The sequence below is a fragment of the Patiria miniata genome, unplaced genomic scaffold (genome assembly GCF_015706575.1).
Source record: "Patiria miniata isolate m_02_andy unplaced genomic scaffold, ASM1570657v1 HiC_scaffold_18, whole genome shotgun sequence".
In the NCBI taxonomy this organism is placed as follows: Eukaryota; Metazoa; Echinodermata; class Asteroidea; order Valvatida; family Asterinidae; genus Patiria; species Patiria miniata.
In genome coordinates this window covers 4,294,453-4,311,057 of record NW_024037056.1, presented here as the reverse complement: position 1 = coordinate 4,311,057, position 16,605 = coordinate 4,294,453, and the positions used below count along the sequence as shown (strand labels likewise).

At 37.1% G+C, this 16,605-nt stretch overlaps 1 protein-coding gene and 1 long non-coding RNA gene across 2 annotated transcripts in view; one reads left to right on the top strand and one right to left on the bottom strand.

The window, feature by feature from the left end:
- LOC119724320 (ras GTPase-activating protein 3-like) overlaps positions 1-8,766 on the top strand; it is a 49,244-nt gene extending 40,478 nt beyond the window's left edge. Inside the window, exons 15-24 of the mRNA XM_038195315.1 lie at positions 340-423; positions 661-734; positions 1,151-1,266; positions 1,870-1,952; positions 2,529-2,599; positions 2,761-2,850; positions 3,917-3,964; positions 4,131-4,234; positions 4,461-4,644; positions 5,230-8,766. Coding sequence (XP_038051243.1) covers positions 340-423; positions 661-734; positions 1,151-1,266; positions 1,870-1,952; positions 2,529-2,599; positions 2,761-2,850; positions 3,917-3,964; positions 4,131-4,234; positions 4,461-4,644; positions 5,230-5,272 — 897 coding nt within the window. The 3' untranslated portion in view covers positions 5,273-8,766. The remainder of the gene's footprint in view (positions 1-339; positions 424-660; positions 735-1,150; positions 1,267-1,869; positions 1,953-2,528; positions 2,600-2,760; positions 2,851-3,916; positions 3,965-4,130; positions 4,235-4,460; positions 4,645-5,229) is intronic.
- Positions 8,124-16,071, bottom strand: LOC119724321. Its single transcript, XR_005270634.1, has 3 exons — positions 10,510-16,071; positions 10,113-10,252; positions 8,124-9,929 (listed from the first exon to the last, which is right to left on the bottom strand). It is a non-coding gene; the product is annotated as an uncharacterized LOC119724321 (long non-coding RNA).
- Positions 16,072-16,605: the final 534 nt, after the last annotated feature.

Here is a 16,605-nt window from a genome sequence, read left to right as displayed (position 1 = left end):
GAAGGAACCCTTAACCACCAGTCCACTGCGGTGACATGTATACATGCAAAGGTTTTGCTGTATTTGGAACGGATGACGGATAAACACGCAACGAGCAAGGCTGGAAATATCTGTCAGCGACCCGCTCGTAGTGAGCAAGGCCGGAAATATCAGGGTGTGCTACCCGCAGATGACGGCCTGAACCTGTCTGGCATTGAGGTTCGTAAAAAGCAATCCCGCGCCTGGGTCCGGTCACTGTCAAAATAATCCCAGTGCGATTTGGGTTAATTAGCAGAATATCCCTCAACGATTTGGAGTCAATCATGGGGTGATTTCTTCTTCTTCTTGTGTGTTTTACAGAGTAATGTGAACTGGAAGGAGGAGTACATGAGTCCACTGTATCTGCACATTCTGAATGAGGCTCACATGGACGGAATCAAAAAGGTACGCGAGTCTAGAATCCATGCAGTAGAGTATTTCACATGAGGTTGCGGGTGCTTGGTCAATCGTTTGTAAGTTTGTTACCCATAAACTTTTTACTTGGGCTCAATTTTATGGCTCTGTGCTTACATTCGCAACTCTGCTAACCTGAGAGTTGGAGATTAAAATACTAGAATTAACTTTTTTCTTATTGAGTATTGACAGCTTTTGCAATATTTAATTGGGATTTTTTTAATGTAGTTCCTTGAGGTGATATCATCGACCAGTCAGGCCCAAGTCAAGGCGATCGAGGCACCGATCACATTAAAGGAAGGGTGAGTTGGCCTACTGTTTGGTGGTTCCTTGACTTGATGACTTGTGATTGACTTGGATGAGTTTTGAGGATTTGTGATGACTTGTGATGGACTTGTGATTGACTTGTGACGTTTTGTTTGCAGCTATGAAATCGATAAACAAATATCTCGCTATTACTCCTTATTTAAACAAAGTACTCGTTATGAGGACCATATGCTGTTCTTGAGGACCAAATAGTTTTTTTCGTGCATCACAATTTTTTTCAATACCAGTTGCATACATGTAGTCGAGTCAAGTACCAAGACAGAAATATTTTTCAGTTCTTTTTATTATCATGTACACAATTGACCACTTTCCAGTGGATTTATATAAGTACAACTACAAGCACAGGATAAACTTTTTGTTACCCTGTGATCATTCTTCCGTCCCCTTGCAGGGTTATGATCAAGCGAGCTCAGGGCAGGAAGAAGTTCCTGGGATTCGGTCTGAAGAACTTCAAAAGGAGGTGGTTCCAGCTCACCAACCATGAGTTGACTTACAGTAAAACGAAAGGTATGGGCTTGAGGGATTGCTGTATTCATCCTTATGTGCATCCATGAGGTGTTTGAAACAAAAAGTAATAATCAATCATCATCATTATCTAGCGGACGCAACCGAGATCTCGTTCATAACGCCACGCCAGGTGTCTTTATCTTTCATTATGTACAGAAGGTCTTGAAACTACCTGTTATTTATCACTTGTGAATGAAAATGATCCTCTGTTCTTCACACATTGATAAAGTAGGGCCCAATTTCATAGAGCTGCTCAAGCAGAAAATTTGCTTAAGCACGAAAAAACATTGCTTAGTAAAATTAGGTTACCGGCCAAAAATCCATGTGATGTACATTGCTTGTGACTGGTATTTAGCTGTTGTTAACTTAGCATAACAATCGCATGGAGTTTTGGCCGGTAACCTGATTTTATTAAGCAAGACGTTTTTGTGCTTAAGCAAATTTTGTGCTTCAGCAGCTCTATGAAATTGGCCCCTGGTCTGTACAACATTTTGTGAAGCAACCTTTCCCATGTTTTAGGGAATGCTTCTTTTTCACTTTCCAGCACAATTTTCCTTTGACTTTGCCTTTCTTTCTGCTTCTTTCTCTGTTTGCCGTTTACAGAAAGCAAGCCGTTGTGTGTAATCTCCGTCAACAACATTCTTGCTGTGGAGAGACTTGAAGAGGATTCGTTCCAGATGCAATTTGTAAGCCAGCTGATTGATAATCCACTTGATACTTAAATTACCTCAAATAAATTGGCAAAATCATCAACTGATTTGGCAAAAAAAAAGTGAACTGAGGTGGAACCACGCTCACGCACATGCCACATACATTCTTTAAAGCCGAGGAGCATTGAGTTTGTACTTAGCTGTACACGAACCTGGCTAGGTCACCAACTTGGTCTAAAGCAGGCTACATCGGTGTTGTAGTTGAGACCTTACCATGACCTTTTCGAGATCGCATTATTTATTATAATTGTTCAAATTATCTAACGATGAGCTTACAAATAGTTATTGATATTGTCGTTTAGTTCATCATCATTGACTGCCAGGGATGACAAAGGCATTCCTTTGTTATTGTTCATCCAATGTTACTTTTGACTGGACTTGTGAATAGACTTGTGATTTATTTGTGACTGGACTTGTGATGTACTTGTGATGTACACAACTGCATCCCGGTTAACTGCACCGATCAAGTGCAACTTTGCCCAATGAACTTAACATTTTCTCACAGTAACCTTTCATTTGTAATGCTCATACAACTGATTTGTTTCTGTGCAGATGTTCCAGGTCGTTCAACCAGAGAGGGCGCTATACATTCAGGCCAACAACTGCGTAGAGGAGAAAGAATGGTAAATATCCAACAGTCCCTACGGACCTCTTACAGGAACAATAGATGGTATTGTTTTGGCATGATCACGACAACCATTGTGTAAAGGACACCTACAGATGCATAATGTTGATACGCATAATGCTCAGGGAATTCAGGACTAATTGTCATCTGAATTTGCAGGTTGGATATTCTGTTCAACATCTGCAAGACAAACAAGAACCGTTTGCATTACTACCACCCGGCTGCCTTCAAGAACGGACATTGGATCTGGTGAGAACGAGATTTGTTAAACCTCCCCCCCCCCAAAAAAAGGGCCATGTCCATTGATGCAATTAAACGGCAACTGCTTCTAGCATGCGCAGATCCAAAAGTCAGGGGGGGAGGGGGCACTAGATGTTTAGTCAGTAGAAGGGGGAGGAAAAACATGGCTCATAATGGATGAGACTAGATGCCATCTGACCATAGGTGGCGCTGTTCACAAGTTGTGGGGATCGCGAGTTATGCTGCATTCCAATCGCATTGTGTTCATTGTGAATTACTCCTAGTTCATGAGTGGCTTGCATTCTAATGCTACACACCAACACGCATGCCCACAGGCCTTCATGCACATTGACCCTGCTAATATTTTTGCCTAGTCGTAAAATTGAGAAGAAAATTCCGTTTCTAGTTCACCATTGGTGAATATGAGTTTCCAGGCGATAGGCACGCTATAATACAACCAGTGAATTAGTAAACACGATAAACACAACGCGATTGGAACACGGCATTAGAGGGAGGGGCGAGGGGTACATAAGGCCGAAAAAAAAAGGTTCCGGTTTCTGGTCTGCGCAAATGTCGCCGTAGCCATGCGTGTCGGCACAATTAAAAAGTTTTTTTTTCAATGTAAGATGTCTCTAATTGACCAAACTCACTGGTTTGACAGGAATCCTGCTGCTACACAATTTCACATGTTTTTAGATGGGGTTACGATCGACTATAAGCTTTATGTGGCCTCTCTGGGCTTCCATATATTTTGCACTAAATTTAGTCAGGCACCATTTGCAATCATCAGCCGCCATTTGAAGAACAAAAAAGGGGGGGGGGGAACTTTTGATGCAAGCTCCATACCAGAAACCGAAGACCTTTTTTTTTTGGCCTAAAAAGCTTTGGTGGATTTGCTCCTTTTAACATCCCTCCCTTCTGGCCTCTTTAACAGATTGCCAGTGGCACATGTATTTTTTGTACACTCTCATTAAAGCTGGCTTCAATCTTCAAACTTGTATCACGAGTTATAAACCCTAACCACTAGGTCCTGCTCCACCCTTACGTCATCTTACTCTTCCCTTTATTTTGACAGTTGCAAGGCTACAGCAGAAACTGCACAGGGATGTACACAAGTCACTGGGTAAGGTTTTGTTTAAATATCGTCACTGTCCCTACCACGTCTTACTTTTCTGTATTTTGGATTCATTTTGTTTTACTGGTCATTTTTTTTGGCTCGAATAGTAATTCTTGAAATGAATCTGTTCAGATTATTTTTAATTTTTTTATTTATTTATTTTTGTTTTCAGTGGTCTGCCGTTAAGCATTTGCCTAGACATCGACCCAGACAGAGAGTTGGAACGGATACACTGTCTCTTCATGGCCCACCTACAGAAACTCCATTCACTACAAGGTACGTACTGGAGTACTTGTACCAAATTGTATTACATTGTATCACATTGTATTACATTGTATCACATTGTATTACATTGTATCACATTGTATTACATTGTATCACATTGTAGTACATTGTATCACATTGTATTTATTTCCTGATGAAACCATAAGACCATATAGTGTTTGGGCCAGTACAAGAACGAAAGTCTTATTGTTCCTGTCGGTTGTTCCATGCTATACAGACGCCTGTGCAACTCAAGCTGTCTATCAGGGCCTACCTCTACCCACTCAAACCCCCGTCAGCATAGAAGACCCTAAGACATGCTTTGCAACAGTCAGCTCCATGCTCTCCGAGATCTTGGCGCTGGAGCAAAAGCACAACCAGTTTAAGAAGATCCGGCAACGACTCACAGAGTACGGCAGCAAGTAAGTAGCCAAAATGGTTGTGATATAAGCTGGGAATTTTTTGCTTTGTTTTCAATGTCATATTTCTACTGATGTATGAACGAGAAGAAAAACATTTTGCCAGCATATTTTTTTAATTAACCTGCGATCACTGGAACAATTGAACTTTCCAGCTGAACTTTCCATCACTATGTTTACTTTCGTTTCATTTGTGAATGTCTGTGTCGATAGGGCTGAAGTTTATAATAATAACCAATCAGCGGTGTAGCCAGGGTTCTCATCCTGGGGGGGGGGGGGGGGCACCCAAAAATTTCTGTGCTGAAAGGTAGACAGTTTTTTTCACCGGACACCCAACCTCCATAAAATCAAATATTTATGGGGGCGTGTGGCCCCCCCCCCCCCAAAGCTACGCCGCTGTAACCAAGACGTTAAACAATGTTAAAATCTTGGAAAGAGATCACACCGAGAGTATAAAGCTTTTTATTTCAAATTGTAATAAATCACAAGTGAAACACAAACTCGCAAAGAAAGATTTATTACATGTTGCAACTGTAAAATTAATATTTTTCACGTTATTTCAATTTTTTTATAATTTCATTTCTCCAGGCAAAGTCCAATTGGTGACCACAACTGCAACTCATTCCACTGACCCGACCTCTGGGGAAAGAATGGCAAGACATGACAGGCTGTTTCTCCCACCGCGCCTCCTCCCCCTACCCACCAACCTGCAAGGCACAAACTGCTTCAAGCGGCCAATCTGAACAGCCGTGAAATTTCAAGATCCAGGAACTTCTGCATCCGTCAGTAAAATGCTTCTCCAGTGCATAAATATACATGAATGCAGTTTGCTGGCAAAAAAAATGGGCGTTGCGTTTGAGAAAGACAGAGAATTATCTATTCCATTTTTGCAGAATTTGAGTTTCGTCAAATCAGAAAGGTAAAGGATTATCCGCAGAATGTCTTGAGAGAATGCAACCAACATGTGTGTTGGCTGTCAAGAAGAATAAGAACGGAGTAGATACAGTTTCTCGCTGAAGTGCAAATGGAGTTGACATTCCACTCATTGGAGATTTTTGTACAGAGGAATCTTATCGAGCACAAAACCAAAGATACTGAAAAGTACTGTGTATGTAAAATGTACTAATAAGAAGCACTTGTGTAGTGTGTGTACAAACGTTTTGGTCGTCTGTTTTGCTTTGGTTTTAATGCGATTGGTTATTGGTTGATTTTACTAAACATTTAAAAGATGAAACATTTTTGCCTTTTTTTATTTCTCAAAACTTGCAATTTCATTCGCTAAACCCTAGTTAGGTTCCGAGTATCACTAAACCCAGGTAGACTTAACCCTAAAAGGTTAGCAGCACCGTGAAATTGGGCCCTGGTAAGTCAAGTCTGGGTTGACCTCAGGGTGATCCCAGGTTGACCTCAGAATACAATCCATTGTAATTGTAGTCAGTAGTCATCAGTTTGTTTATGTGCCGTCAAAAAGAGTAAAATGACACAAATGCTAAATATGTCTTTTTATTCTCAAAATAAAGGTGCGATTAAAAAAAATGAAAGGTGTGATTAAATAAATGAATAGATATGAACTTTATCTCATTTTCCCCCTGAATTTTGCGCCAAAATTGCCTGGTGTGGCTTCTTATCCAAAGTTTACTCACATGGAATCAGTGATCAAAATTTTGTAACATTGTATTTTTTGTACATTTTTTGGTACATTGTTTCACATAATTAATGTATTCATATTTTGGGCTATTTTTGGAAAAAACATTGTTGCATCCTGTACTGGTTTTCAAAGCATGCTCAACTTGATCTGAATTTCCACAAATGAAAGTTTTTTGCTGTCCGCAAAATGATGTGCCTTTTTGTAAGAGATGCTTTAGTGAATTCATAAAAAAAATTGGAATACCTTTTAATAACGAATTTGCTAACAGTATCTGTCCCTATAAACAAGCCAAAAAAAAAATAAAATTGAAACTCCTTGCTAATTTGTCCATATGAATTTCCACACAACACGGAAATTAGAAACAAAAATTCAAATATCAAAATTTCAAATTTTAAATACATTCACCGAAATCATTTGATGTACCCATTTCGCTGAATACTAACGCATTATCTCAGGTTGCAGTTTAATCTGAAAATTTTGAGATTTTTTTTTACTGTTTAATAACTAGCAATCAAAGTAATACTTTACTGGGTTATTATGTTTAAATTCAAAATTTCAAAATTTACTTTGAACTTTTCATTTTGATATTTTTCCCTACTCAAGCAAAGGAAAATTCCAGACGTCTTGAATTTAAATTTGTTAGTGCTGAACTTGTTTTTATTTACGTGCCTTGTTAAAACATTGTAAATAATTTACAAAACTGAAAAAAAGTAAAATATGTATACAGTTTACTTTTCGTCCATACTTTATTTTAGCAAATTTCAGTTTAGAAATAAAAATATGTTGCCTTTTTTCCTTTGAATAGATGTTGTATTTTAATTGATTTTTACTTTATGTTGACAATTTCCTGCCATTTTTTTCCATTCTATGATATGGTTTTGGACTTAGCCAACATTTCCTTACAGTACTTTATTTATTTACCTGCCTAACGATGGACATATGTTATCTTTAAAAAAAAACCTGCTCAATTCGTCTTTTGCATAAATTGATAAAAGTGAAACTAAAACCTAGATTCATGTGTCCTGTTACTTTAAAATCCACATTTCTTTCGTTTTCAATTGGAGTGGTTTATGTCATCTCCGACTGTTTAAATAAAAATGTACATGGCCCTGCTGAAAAAATACCTCAGAAATACTGGCCTCCTTTTTTCACCTCATTTGCATGTTTTCAATATTCATAACATGGTAATATACTGATTGCTTATGGGTAACTGTTTGTTTTAACATTATGTTAACCTAAAGTTAATGTATAAGGTTCGAACGCACATTTTAACAAGAGCTGTTATCCCGGTAGGACGAGCTCAGGATTCGAGCCGGAATGTCCCTGGTCCAGATCCTGGGTCCGTCCCGAGGAACTTTTAGACTTTATAAAAAAATGTGTACTAACTTTTTTGACAAAATTGTGCATGGTTGGGGGTAGAACCTGGAACCTTTGGACAGGTAGTCCTGTGCTCTAACCCCTACACTACTGGGTTTTCGTGCTAAAAGTAAGGATTCTGATAATTAAAACCATTAGGTTGTTCTGACTTAGTCTCCAGAGAGAGTTGGAAGCTGAGGGGTGGTGGCTTTGGGTCTTGGTATGAAATTGGGACTTGGGCTCTGGTTGGTCAGCACGCTGGTTGAATTTATTAGCGGGATGCTTGATACTTATACTTTATACTTAAACAACTTCTCAATCATTTTCTAAGGGATATATTATCTTGGACTTAGCTCCGCTGGGAATTGAGCGTGTTAAGTTTTCAAGGCATTTCTTCAAAGTGCTTTGAAGACTAGGCCTATTATTTGCTTTTTCCGCAAGATTGGGTTTTAAAAGAAATAGTGTAACAATGTTTAACTTGTCATTCCATGGTTTTGTAATTTATTTCTGCATTCCCCCCCCCCCTCCCCCACAAAACTGCTGTAAAAGGAAACAGTTTACAAACATTAAACAGTCCTTTACAATGTACCTAACAATTTATGTTTACACTTAAGATTTTACCGTAATAGAGCAAATAAACTATATTATTTAACTGGCAATCAATTTATAATAATAATAATTTTTCCAAGGAATTATTGAGGCAGTAATTTTAAGCCTTGTGGTAAAAACTGCTGGCTTTCGTGTGATTTCATAAACATTCCATAGGCCGTTTTTTGTGTGTTTTTAAGAAAGAAACTACCATTTTTGATATACAGTGTACAGCCAAATTTTGTTTTTAGAATGTGTCACTGTATGCTGACCAATTCAGGAATTGTTTTGCAAAAGAAAACATCATTATGGTTCATGAAGTCGTATTTTTTTTTTTACAGTTAACATAATCTGCCCTTTTCAGTGAAATTGAAGTTTTGAGAAATTGAAAATTAGAGAACTTGAGTTGTGCATGAAACAATTCTCAACACGGCACAGTTTCTACTTCAATTACATTGACAATGCAAACCATAAATAACAGCAAAGTTAATGAAATAAAGCAAAATCTGTTGTACAATTTCTTTTGTGACAAGTAGCAAACGTGTCCGGTGTTTCCTTTAATGTGTTCTATCTATTGAACTGTCTATTAATGAGTAACTAATATTAAATGATCCATATTTATTTATTTTAAAAGCAAGAACAATGTTACCAATGGATTTCTGGCTTAAAAAAGGTAAAATCTATGACAAAAAAATCCTAAAATATAGAAAATATTTACACCAATATAACTAAACATTCCAGTATAATGCTCTATTTGCTGATCACGGGATGGGCGAAAACCCCGCGAAAACCCTTTTGGGAAAAACACGGGGAAATTCCCATCCGGCTCCAAATTACCGTGGCAACCAAGTTTATAACTCCGTAGATCAGCGGTTTTCAGCGCATATTGAAATTGCACGTTAGTGGCAGAAATATCGGTGGCTGATGGCTTTAAGTATAGTTCTGAATTGGCCCACCTGGGAATCTATAATTCTCAGTTATTTGTGCATAGTATTCCATATAATTGTACCACTCACAGCGAAGTGCGAAGCTTCTGACAAAACAATTCCTTTTTTTGGCGAAAGTGACTTTCAATTTTAGTTGTGGGAATATTTCACGCAAGAAAAACTGGGGTGCGAAAAGGTTGTTATAATTACAAAGCAGTTATTTTGTTCAGGATTTTGAAAGCAAAACTCCCCAGCCTTTTTAGACTTAACTCTTTCGGAAAATGTTACCCAGTTTAGTCTAGGAAACGTATCTGCTGAAGAAGTGAAGGAGGTACATTTTCAGGATCATTCATGCGGCACTTTTAAAACATTTGTTGATAATTCTCGTCGAGTACGTTCCTCCCCATACAGCACTACAGTACTCGAACGCTAATATTATAATTCGGCTTAGAAAAAGTGTGCGCAAGCTGCTTTTAGAAGAAAAAACACCAATTCTGTTAAGCCAACAATGGCACTTTTAATAAAAATTAACCAACAACGGATGTCAAGTAGTTAACATTTGAAATTGCCCATGTTTTTCTTAACAGAGGGCATTATAGCTGTGATATTTCAGGAAGGCGCTGTTCCGTTTACAAAAATAGTTAAGAGAATCGTATGGGAAGTTTCAGGAGATGGCCGTTGTAAAACTCAGTCGAGTGTTGCTCAAATTCGTGTTCGTGTCCTGGTGAACTGTATCATCATCGTCTGTGCTGCTATTAAGCAAGAGGAATCTGCAAAGACAAAAGAAAAATGTATACCTAATATATTACATAGTTTTCATATTCGAAGCATAACCAACTATCAGATTGAGAAGATCTTTTATTAAATATGGATATGCCACTTTCCGAAAACCAACACAAAAATTGAGAATGAAAACTAATGAAGAATACATCTTATTCCTTTTGCTAAATTACCTCAAGAAATGGTGAAGACTTGCTATACAAGCAGGGCCTTCAGTCCTTCCGTCGGTCTTCCCCCTGCTTCCGGTTCCTTGGGATTCAGAAGTGATCGTATCTTCGTCAGGAATGACGTCTCACCTTGCAGACCGTCATCTCTACCAGAGGATGAAAAGGAGCTCATATAAGAAAATGTGTGGGGGAATGACAATTATGCGCCCTTTGCTCTTCTTTTGTATTCATTGATTTGTAAAATTGTTTACTGAAATTTGTGAAAGTCATTATTCTTTCAAATTAATTTCATTTTCCTCTAGATTTTATTTTAAAAAAATATCAGTACTTATCAGATACATAAATCACCATTTGAATCATCCTAAGACATTTTTCAAAAGGCAAGTTCCATTTATATTTTTACCTGAGAAATCAGTAATGGGTTGCCCAATAAGCAGGGTCGTCATCAGTCATCCGTTGTTCCTCGTCCCTGCTTCCGGTTCCTGATATGAGCACTCTGGTTTGCATGCTGGTCCTCCTAATCTAAATGCAAGTTGCTGAAAATAAAAGAATCTTCCTAGCGGAGCTAGATTTGTTAGTACACTGTACAGTGGTTTCTTGGTCAAATTTGTGACCGGTGCTGTTGTATAAAGAGAAGGAAATCGTATATTAATGGTCCTTACCTGACCACTATGATACAATCAATGACACAATCAATGACACAATCATAGAAAAAGAAACTTAGTTAAGGTATATAGGCCTAACTGGCTGCAAAGTACAGATGATAAAAATAATCCAATTAGTGGCCCTCACCTGACCACTGCAATGGATTATGGTCCTACCACTGCTATAATGATACAATCAGACAAAATGAAAACTTAGTTTTAGTCTCTTGGCCTAACATGATGCAAAGTATCTTGCATACAAGATGAAGATAATCCAATTAGTGGCCCTTACCTGACCACTGTAATGGATTCAACCGTAGAGAAAGAAAACTTACTTTTATAGATCATTATTTTGAGGGTTGAGACCTACTGGTCGCGAAGATGATAATTCCAATTTGCAGAAAGCAACGCGCACCTGTTTTAAGGGAAGCAATATTGCCGACCTGCTGCGATCGGACTTATCAGAATTGGAAAGTACTATCCATCAAAACCTCAACTGGTGTTGTGGGTGTAAAAACAAATAAATGGATGCCTATTGTTTCACTCTGTAGCCTGATTCAGGCTACACTTTACAAAGCGATTACAAGGTGTGTCAGACGTAACAGGTGTCATTGCACCTGATTTACATATGCAACAGGTGTCATTGCACCTGATTTACATATGCAACAGGTGTCATTGCACCTGATTTACATGTGCAACAGTGTCACCATGGCCTTAACACAAAAGGCTATTACCGATCTTTGCCAATCGGATTTTATGCAAGACTAAATCACAATTATCTACGGCAAAGAGACACATTTCGGTGAGAATTAGAGACTGTACTATGTCGCGAAATAATAGTTTTATGGAATCATTGAAACCATATTATGATTGAAAAGTAACAATCGATCAACCTCCACTGGCGTTGTGGGTGTTACAAAAATCAGTTGATGTATAATTTCACTCTGTTAATTCAGGCTATATACACTTGTGACTTTACAAAGCGATTACAAGGCGTCACGACCTAACAGGTGTCATTACACCTGATTTACAATAAACAACATTGACACCATGGCGCTAACACAAAAGGCAATTACCGATCTTTGCGAATCGAATATTATGAAAGAATAAATCATAAACAATAATCTATGTCAATAAGACACATTTCGGCAATGAGGATCAGAGACTATTTCATGTCACGGAATAATAATGTGGAATCATTAAAAACCATTATTCAGATTGCGTTCAACGACTGTTACATGTTTCAAGGAATCCATAAGAAATGCACATGACCCCTATACATGTAAAACATTTTGTTTGCACAATAAATCTCGAAGTTTTGACAGATGGGCATGACGTAGTTGACGAAATTGTTACCAAACAGACGAACAAAGTTTAAATTTGTAAACATGGCCCTAGTGTATTTCACAAGTAGAGTGAATAATACAACTTAAATTCGAGTTATTTTAAGCATCAAAATACCTATGGATGCTTAACACATGGCCCTAGAGCATTTTTCACAATGATTTGCACTCAAGACGGGATGAATGCGCAAACAGTTTTCAAGAAAATAACACGTCCGACTTTTTGAGGTATTTCTACAGAACAGATATGATCTTAACACCACATGGCCCTAAAATAATTTTGCAAAATAAATTACGAATTTTGGCAAAGACAAAGTAAGATATCCATCTTATGAAAAGTAAGATAGGTTCACATGGCCCTAGAATCATGTTAAAACCTGTCACATAAGTACAGAAGAAAACACAAGAAAACACGGCGATGAAAATTTGTACACATGGCGCAGGATTTTTTAAACAATAAGTTTTGATGTAGATGGCGAGAAAACGGATGATAGACGCGATTGAAATTTAGAAAAGTTAGATGCGTACACATGGCCTTAACGATTTGTTACAAACGGAACTCAACACGAACCTGCAGTTCTTAGTAATACAAAATTTTGTTTTAATCCATACTAGCCAGCAGATCGATATTTACCGTCTTATTTTCTACCTACATCGGACAAATGATTGACAACTAGTTGCAATGCCTTCGATTTCACGGTTCCACTCAAACTCAACACGAACTCGTAATCTTTAACAAACGATAATTTGTTGTTTTAATCCATAACTATAATATTTTTCGATATCCATGTCTTATTTACGTCATGCACAAACATATGGCAAATTTATACACAAACATATGGCAAATTTATACACAAACATATGGCAAATCAATACACAAACATATGGCAAATTAATAATTTCTATAAAAATTAATAACACTATAATTTCACACAAACATTATTTTCTCCGCGGTTTAGCACTCGTACTCTCAACACGAACTCGTAATTTTTAACGAACGATGCATTTGTTGCTTTAATCCATAACTAACATTGGTCGATATCCACCGTCTTATTTACGTCATACACAAACATATGGCAAATTAATACACAAACATATGGCCATTATTTATTGACAATCAATTGTTTTTATGCCACTGTTCTGATGTGATAATTTCTCTTCGTGGATTTACTACCCTCTAGGATTTTCACCTTTTAATTTATATATGTCATCTTTTTGAAAGTCATTTTCAATCGAACGGAGATCAATTAAACAAAAATACACTTGGCCACACTATAATTTCGCACAAACATTATTTTCTCCGCGGTTTAGTGCTCGTACTCTCAACACGAACTCGTAATTTTTAACGAACGATACATTTGTTGTTTTAATCCACATGTCCCTAAAATAATTTTGCAAAATAAATTAGAAAGAATGTTGGCAAAGACAAAGTAAGATATCCATCTTATGAAAAGTAAGATAGGTTCACACATGGGCCCAGAATAATGTTAAAAACCTTCCACATAAGTTCAGAAGAAAACACAAGAAAACACGGCGATGATCATTTTGTACACATGGCCCTAGGATTTTTTCACAGTAAGTTTCAATGTAGATGACGAGCAAACGGATGATAGACGCGACTGAAATTAAGTAAAGTTAAATGCGTACACAATGCCTTAACGAATTGTTACAAACGGAACTCAACATGAACCTGCAATTCTTAACGAATAATACAATTGGTGTTTTAATCCATACTAGCCAGCAGATCGAGATTTACCGTCTTATTTTCTACCTACATCGGACAAAATGATCGACAACTAGTTGCAATGCCTTCGATTTCACGGTTCGACTCACAACTCAACAGAACTCGTAATTTTTAACGAACGATAATTTGTTGTTTTAATCCATCACTTTAATTTGTCGATATCCATCGTCTTATTTACGTCATACACAAACATATGGCAAATTAATACACAAACATATGGCATATTAATTATTGACAATCAATTGTTTGTATGGCACGGTTCTGCTGTAATAATTTCTCTTCGCTGATTTACTACCCTCTAGGATTTTCACCTTTTAATTTATACATGTAATCTTTTTGAAAGTCATTTTCAATCGAACAGAGATCAATTAAAAATAATACACTTGGCCACACTATAATTTCGCACTAACATAATTTTCTCCGCGGTTTAGTACGTACTCTCCATACGAACTCGTAATTTTTAACGAACGATACATTTGTTGTTTTAATCCATAACTATAATTGGTCGATATCCATGTCTTACTTATTTCATACACAAACATATGGCAAATTAATACACAAACATATGGCAAATTAATGATTGACAATCAATTAATTTTACGCCACGGTTCTGCTATAATAATTTCTCTTCGTTGATTTACTACCCATTAGGATTTTCACCTTTTAATTTATACATGTAATCTTTTTGAGTCATTTTCAATCGAACGGAGATCAAAAAAAAAAATACTACACTTGGCCACTCTATATTTCGCACAAACAATATTTTCTCCGCGGTTTAGTACTCGTACTCTTGTACATAATTTTGTCTGCTTTTGTTTTGCTTTAATCCTTATAACCGGAGGTCGATGTCAAACGTCTTATTTTTTTCGCCAAACGCAGATCGGACAAAATGATTGACAGCCTTTTTTTCTGATTTCTATTTTCGTTCTCGAATTCGTAATCGTATAACGAACGATTAATTTATTTGATTAACCCTTACCCGGAGGTCGATATCCATCGTCTTATTTTCTTCTTTACAAATATCGGACAAATGTTTGACAACAGAGATTGAGGTTCCTTGGAGAAATATTATCATTGACCCTCTTTGTCTTCTTTACAAAACATTATCCATTTATAAACAATACATTATACATTTATAATTCTAAATTGAATTAATTTGTTGGCGATCACCCATCAAGGGTGTTGTCTTTCTCGGTAGCACCCATCAAGGGTATCATCTTTCTCAATAGTAGCACCCATCAAGGGTGTCGTCCTTCTCAATAGTAGCACCCATCAAGGGTGTCGTCCTTCTCAATAGTAGCACCCATCAAGGGTGTCGTCCTTCTCAATAGTAGGCACCCATCAAGGGTGTTGTGTTAATAAATAATAGAGTCTTTCTTGGCAGCACCCATCAAGGGTATCATCTTTCTCAATAGTAGCACCCATCAAGGGTGTCGTCCTTCTCAATAGTAGCACCCATCAAGGGTGTCGTCCTTCTCAATAGTAGGCACCCATCAAGGGTGTTGTGTTAATATAGAGTCTTTCTCGGAAACACCCATCAAGGGTATCGTCTTTTACAATTAGTAGCACCCATCAAGGGTGTCGTCTCTCTCGGTAGCACCCATCAAGGGTATCGTCCTTCTCAATAGTTGCACCCATCAAGGGTGTCGCCTTTCTCAATAGTATAATTTAACCCCTAGAGGGCGGTATTCCAATAGACACTACCCAACGCAACAATTTGGCGAATATTTCTAAAAGAATGCAGCATACTGAACAACTTTACACCATCACTTTTTTAAGGTAATTCCTTTGTCTTTATACACAAAATAAGTCGATTAAAAACTGATTTCTGTTGATGTAACATCTCCATGGGTCCGTCTGCTTCGTTGATTCTTCTATTTTCGCATTCCAACTTGCGTTATTATGGTCAATGCACCAGGCATTGTCAGGGTGAAAACGTTGGTAAACAAGTTAACATATTTCGTTCCCTCCCAATTCCCAAAGTTCCTAATCGTCTTGCAAGCTGCTTTTGCATCGCTTTTTGCAGTACGCTAAAGCTCCCTAAATAAATTTTTATTAATTAATTTTTATTATATTATTACCATTTGCTCTCTATCCACTTTCATGATTTATATTTTTATTTAGCTCCATTATCATTATCTTTGCCTTAATCTTTTTCATTGATTTCCCTTTAAAAAAGAAAAACCTTATTGCATTTTTCTTAATTTAAGATTTAAAACTTGATTGATATTTTCATTTTGTTTATTAAGTTAATGTGATTTTGGAAAAGCTGTTTTTATGATTTTTATTAAGAAAAATTTTCTTTTTTTTTAACAATAATTATATTTTACAGATCTCCGGATTTTAGTTAGAGTTGATAAAGATCACCTTTTTTTTTCTCAGAAGGTAGGCATGTATCGTCTGTTTTAAATTCATAAATTAATTGATTTGGTATCGGGGAAAAACATATCGTCGACCAGTGAAAAATCATCTCTGGAAGACGATAAGCTACAAGATATCATCAACCCGAGAAATATTTAACTTTCTCGAGAAGATAACATCTCACCCGAAAGATATCACCAACCCGTGATGACATTATCTCGAGAAGACGATATCTATCCTAAAGACATCATCAACCCGAGAAATATTTTTTTCTCGAAAAGATGACATCTCACCTAAAAGAAATCTTCAACCCGAGAAATATTTTCTTTCTTGGGAAGAGGATATCACCTAAACAAGATATCACCGACCCGAGAAACATCTTTTCTCGAGAAGACGACATCTCACCT